Below are 6,060 nucleotides of genomic sequence, written 5' to 3'. Positions count from 1 at the left end.
GCACAGGAGGTCCCGCTGGGCCCGCCCCCGGCGCCCGGGGGAGGCCCCCGGTATCCTTCACCGCCCGCTGCCGTTTCTTTCCCGCAGGGGCCGCGGTGCCACCCTGTGCCGCGGCCTACGCACCGGCCCCCAGAGGCTGCAGGACCTTGCGGAGGCGGCGGCCGCGGAGGAGGCGGAGAACCAGAGCGCGACCGACCTGAGGTGAGACGGCCAGGCCGCGCCGGGCGGGCTCTGCCATTTGCCTCTTGCTGGGAGGTTTTATCGCCTTCGGTGGTTTTTCAGCCGAGGAAGGAAGGGAAGTGACTTGACTCAATCACAAACTCAGCTTGTGTCTTTTGGAGACTTGATCCCTTCTTTCCTTCCTAATATGAAATAAAACTTTACAAAATTTAAAGAGCGAGTGCCTGATAACTCTTGTTTTGCACCTCAGCCCTTTAATCCTGCAGAGGAACTCCATGAGATGGGATGGAAAGATCTATGAAGAGATCCCAATAGCTCACATCAAAGCTACGTACAACAAGTAAGCAAATGAGCTGCTCCATTCCTGCTGTCATGCGAAATAAAAGCTTATAACATCCCCGGGCTTTGGGCAGTCATCGTTTTGATCAAAAGGCTCAAAAGAAAAAAGCCAGGGGAGTAGTGTTCCTGACTGGGAAGACGACGATACTGAATTCAAACCTCAGTGCCATTCAGGAAGCATAACTGTCCTTACAGTGTCTTTAACAGCAATAAGATTGTTATTACACGTTTTGACTACATTCTGATATGAATAATTAGATGCTGACAGCTTTAATGGCAGGTTACTTCCAGCCCTCCGCTCTAGCACTACAGCTGTACAGCTGTTGAAAAAATTGTCATATTCTCCATGAGAAATGGTTGTGTTTCATTAGTGATCCCTAGTGTGGTATTTTACTGTTTCTTAAGGCTCTTTCAAGTTCTAGAAATGCTTTGTGCATTTTTTTAATAAACGGAAGAGGTAAAATGCTCAGTGAGAGGTGGGTCTGAAAGGGCTAAGGGGTATCTGAGGTGTACCTGGATAAAGTCTACCTTATCCAGAAGGGTTTCGCCACCTCGCTCAGATTCTCTAGGGTGGCCAGAAGGTCACTGCTGGGAGGTCTTTGCAGCGGGTTCCTGTAAGTGGGGTACCTCGAAAGGGAGTGCTGAGTTAGGGTGGCTTGGAGAAGGGAGATGGGAGTCCTTTGGCGAGCCGCGCCAGTAAGGTGAGCGAGAAGAAACTGGAGAACAAAGTTTTGTTCCAGCTTGCTGCTTTCTTTTGCCCCTCTCTTTCTGTAGCACCCACATCCAAGTGGTCAGCTTTGACAACAGGCCGTTTGCCCGTACGTCCTGTGGCACAGAAGGCTTCCAGAATGCCAAGAAGGGAACTGCCATCGCGGCCCAGACCGCAGCCATGGCGGCAGCAGCGGTGAGTCTGCACTGATGGTTTTCGCCCTCCCAGAGGGGATCGCTGACTGCCTCCCCCCACTGCCTGGGTACATGCCTCGCTCACAGGCAGCAGTCCAGAGCTCTGTTCCTTAGCGCTCGAGCAGCACACTCCTGTTTGCTGACAGTTGCCCTAGCTTCATCTGACACACTGCACATCTTCACACAGGCAAAGTGTGTTTGAAACAGCAGTCAGAAATGCCCAGGTTGTGAACTTAGCTGTGCAGGTTGTGACTGGGAAGTGTAACTTGGAGCCTATCCTTTTCTACCTCCAGTTTGCATAGCTCCTTTTTTGTAAGTGAACATCTCTCAGCCATTTTGGAAATGTAGCCCCTGAATCAGCAGCAGTTCAATTTTTGCACTGTAGGGGACTGAGAAGCGGCTGTAATTACTGGCTGAATATTTTATATTTGCTTTCTGCCACAGGAGAACTGAGCTGCTGCCAGCAGTTCCAGTCAGAGAAGGTGATGTCCTTGCATGTGTAGTTTCCAGCTGCATACAGTTTACTGTAACTGTTTCTAAAAAACCACGTGGGTGTCCAGGTGGCAGGAGAAGAAGAGGCTGGCTGTGTCACGGTCCTCATTACAGCAGAATGAGGCAAGGTTAAGCTGAAAATCCTCATCCTAAATTAGGTGGAACTCGCTCCAGCCTTTCATGTCAGAGGTGTTTGGTGCCACTGCTGGCCAACAGCTTATTGTGGTTGACTCAGAGGAATATAAGAACATCTTCACTATTAATCTGTGCTCATCGGAGCCTCCTAATAGCTGCATAGCTGTGCTTGGCCAGATTTATTCTGTAACCATTAAAGTTGTTAGTACATTAATTGCACCAGAACACAGAAAGCGAGAGGCCCAGAGGAGCTCCATCCACGTGGTGGCAGCATGGCTATGCTTTACAGCAGGTGTTTTTCATTGTCAATTTGCAAGCCCCTAGAATTTTTGCACTGAAGGTGTGGACTCCTGCACAGCAAATATAAAGCTTGCCTGCTTTTCTCATTTACCCTCTAGAAGGAATCCACTGATCACAGGAGAGAAGTCGCTGCATTAGAGAAGGGAAAACAGCTTTGAGTTAGTCCTTGTTAGTCCCTTGCCAGTTCAGTCACGTATCCCTGGATATGTCATTTTCTGCCCTGGCTTTAGGTCACAGGTACTTTGATCTTAGAGCTTTCTCTGTACGCGGAGCTGACAGCCTAGCACAGAAGTTCTCCTGAAACTGCCATGGCTGTATCCAGGCCTCCTTTTCTCCTAGTGTCTTTGTGCAATAATCCCCATATTTGTCTTTTGTACCCATTACTGCCTACTCTTTATTTTTACTTAAAGAATACTATGATAGTGGGTCAAAAGGGAATGAAAGACTCCAGGGGAGCCAGAGCAGCAGTAGTTATAGCAAAGAGAACACTAACCAGTTTTCCTTTCGCAGAAAGCACGTGGGAAGGGCGTATTGCACGTACGAGTCATGGTGAAAGGACTGGGACCAGGACGCAAAGTAGGTGTCAGAGCTTCTTTTCATATTTTTCTTTCCAGGCATCATCCAGGTTTTTCAAGTTCAGGCTGGTCTCATGACTATACCTATTAACTTGGGTTTTCTGAAGGTGATGTAAAGAATTCATCACTCAAGTGCCTAGTAATGAAATTCTAGAATCATTAGAATTTTAGAGTAATATCACTTTGGAGGCAGAATAAAAGCTGTATTTGGGACTTCTTCCAACTAAAGTAGGAAAATTGATGGGAATGCTGGTGAAAGGACTGGAGCAGATGGGTTTTCTGGGTTTTCTGATACGAATTACTTATTAAGATAATTACAAAGTACAACCATTGGAACAAGTTGATTTTCGGATAGGGGACCAAACTATTTTCCCCTAAGCTTTTTCCCTTCTCTGCTGTTCAGTGTGTTGATAACAGCGTGTCATTTACTGTCTTGTTCTTCCAGGCTGCCATCAAGGGTTTGACTATGGGAGGTTTGGAGGTCATCTCCATCACCGACAACACCCCGGTTCCACACAACGGCTGCCGCCCACGGAAAGCCAGGCGAATGTGAGAGGGGAGTGGAAGAGACACGCAGCTTTCAACATCAGTTCATGCAACAGGGACTGGGTTGAATGTTGCTCCTGTGACAGATTCTGGAAAGCCACCCTCCCTGGAAATACTTGTTGAGGAAAGCTTGAAGAAGTGAGACCATCCTGGGCCTTAAAAGCCCAGGTTGTAGACGCTGGTGGTAAAAGCAGGAATACGTATACTCCCTTAGTGGGAAGCCTCTTGTGTACAAAGTTTGTTGATTAAAATGTTGGTCTTTTGACAGCCGTTCCTGCTGTGTTCCCAGAAGTATTTTGGATTATTATTACTGCCTCTCAGCTGCTCTCTTCCTCTTACCGCCGTACGTGGCTCTTGTCTAGCCCTCCGTGCTATTATTGCCCTTGTTACGTGGAAGGGGAGCTTGAGGTCTAGATCTCCTTCTCGTCATCTGTAGTAAACAACTGCATGGGTTCACATCATCTTCCTTCCCTCTTTCTCTCACTGCACACATTTGGAAACAAGGCATGGGGTAACTCTTCCCCTTCCCCCTGGCTTGCAGAGCTCAGTGGGCCGTGCGAGAGGCAACTCTCCCTGTTCGCCCAGCATGGAGCACTGTAGTCTGGATCCATTATTGGTAAAGATCTGTCGCGGTCCTTTGTTTCGCCCAAGCTGTAGCTGGCCTGCCCGTGCTATTGGCAAATGGAAGATGCCAGCCCTTCTAAAGGGGCTGGGATCTTGCCAGTTTTGATGCTTGCGGTCTCTTTGGTCCTGCCTTGTGTGCCATGAACTGGATTTTCTGGGGTCCTGGGGAAAGCAAGCAGGGGGTTAGCAGGCCTGAGGAACAATGAAATGCTGCCAAGGAGATTTAAAACACTTGAGTCTTGAACTGTACCTCTGTATATCCACAGGCAGCATGAGCTTGTCATGGGTCTGTGATGTATTATTGCTGCCCCAGCTCCATCCAGAGAAAATTTCTGCCAAGAAAATACATCTGAGGCTCTCTGGAGCATTAACCAGGGAAGGTAACAGCAGTAACTTGACTACAGGGTTGATTTCCTGGATGGCAGAGGCACGCCGCCTAGCAAAGGGCACCTCCTTGAAATCCACGCTGCCAGAGAAGCCCTGGCTGCATACAGCATGCACTGGGCAAATATTTCACCTGTAAACAGAGTGTATTTTGGTGCAGCCAGCAGTTCTGCCACAAACCCAGAATCTTCCTTTCTGTTATTTCTCTTTCTGTCATTCCTCTTTAGTTTCTTAAATTGCATAATTAACTATTCCCTTCCTCTTTAGAGAAAGGGTACCATGGCAACAAGGCAGTGAACCTCCTTCATGGGGCTGAATGGCATACGGCAGGTTTTGAAAGAAAGCAGTCTGCTTAGAAGAGCCTGTTGAGTTGCATTTGACAGAAGAAAACAAGATTCAGATGAATCCCCTCCCTTACTCCCAACTGTCTGAATTTGACGAGAGGGTAGGTTTTCTTAAAGGGAAGTTCCTTGAGCTATCACAGATTCGACAGCGAGGAAGAGAGGTTCTTCCATAGATGTTTGACATACTAGAAGAGCTTCCCCCTCGCTCCAGAAATATGGCTGAGCTTCTAGTGACTTCATATTCCCCTTTTTAAGGAGAAGATACCAGATCAGCTCTCAACTGCAAAGATTCACTCTCCCAGTATCCGGGCAGCTAGCTGGGGAAGGCCTGCGTGAACACTGATGTGCCTTACAGCAAGGCTGGACCAGTTTCTGCGCCGAGCACAGTGACCAGCCCTGAGAAAGGAGGAGCACCAGTCCGCGCTGGCAGGCTTGTCTAACACTGAGAAAGCCAAACGCTACCGCTCTCTACCACAAGCTGCTCGTTGCACCAATGCAGAAGTGCCCACGTCAGATAAAGGTGATAGAACAAATTGAAAAATAAGATGGGGAAGAGATCAGCAGTCCTTCCGAAATTCAGGGAAGAGTGGGTGGATGACTCGAGAGTCAGAAAGCAACGAGAATAAATCTTTGTCTTAGCCAGACTTAGAATCAAGGCTGTGCCCTTTGTAAAGGCCGCTCCTTAACACTCCTGGTTTCTGAGCATTTGTGAACATTTTATGAACTCTACGAATACACCACCACTGCTTAGAGACAGTTGGAAGTTTTATCTCGCTGTCCGCCCTGCCTAGTTCTGTGTACCTACCCTTATTTCTTCCTCCAACTGACATTTATATAGAACTCTCCAACCTGGACAGAAGAGGCTGACGCTATTTTCCATGGTTCAGTGGCTGGATCTGTACAGTATCGTCCAATATTTGTCTTCCAAACCCCCAGCTCTGCATACCCTCCCTGAGCTCCCCGGCACAGTGCTTCAGTTGTGCAGAAGTCACACTTTCCACCCACCTTCCCTCCTGCCCTGATGGAGCACCCCCAAAGCCACGTCCTAACTAAATGCTCGGTCTGAGCTGTTCGTTCTGCAGCGCATCCCAGGCCTCTGGGGCAGCCGTCAGTGATGTGGGAGAGCACAGCTACATAAAGCAAGCTCTCCCACCTCGTGCAAGGGCTCAGTCGCTCCTTCCTGCACACGCTGTATGGTGAAAGAAGTCTTAAAACTCTATTGTTGTTCGTCTTGCAGG

General features: G+C 48.5%; 1 protein-coding gene across 1 annotated transcript; it reads left to right on the top strand.

The window, feature by feature from the left end:
* The first annotated feature begins 80 nt into the window (after nucleotides 1-80).
* On the top strand, nucleotides 81-3,743 carry MRPS11 (mitochondrial ribosomal protein S11). The gene is made up of 5 exons (XM_009276573.2): nucleotides 81-201; nucleotides 431-520; nucleotides 1,294-1,423; nucleotides 2,860-2,925; nucleotides 3,370-3,743. Exons 2-5 carry the CDS (start codon nucleotides 456-458, stop codon nucleotides 3,475-3,477), a joined length of 369 nt encoding a protein of 122 aa, XP_009274848.1. The 5' UTR covers nucleotides 81-201; nucleotides 431-455; the 3' UTR covers nucleotides 3,478-3,743.
* Nucleotides 3,744-6,060: the final 2,317 nt, after the last annotated feature.

This window comes from Aptenodytes forsteri, unplaced genomic scaffold, assembly GCF_000699145.1.
Source record: "Aptenodytes forsteri isolate BGI_AS27 unplaced genomic scaffold, ASM69914v1 Scaffold1, whole genome shotgun sequence".
In the NCBI taxonomy this organism is placed as follows: domain Eukaryota; kingdom Metazoa; phylum Chordata; class Aves; order Sphenisciformes; family Spheniscidae; genus Aptenodytes; species Aptenodytes forsteri.
This window is presented reverse-complemented; position numbering and strand designations above follow the sequence as displayed.

What these genes read in the sequence shown, in the direction of transcription:
- MRPS11 (XM_009276573.2), top strand. Translation starts at nt 456, where the DNA reads ATGAGATGGGATGGAAAGATCTATGAAGAGATCCCAATAGCTCACATC. An exon ending in CAGCCATGGCGGCAGCAGCG is followed by an intron (nt 1,424 to 2,859) that starts GTGAGTCTGCAC and finishes TTCCTTTCGCAG; the next exon opens with AAAGCACGTGGGAAGGGCGT. An exon ending in GACTGGGACCAGGACGCAAA is followed by an intron (nt 2,926 to 3,369) that starts GTAGGTGTCAGA and finishes TTGTTCTTCCAG; the next exon opens with GCTGCCATCAAGGGTTTGAC.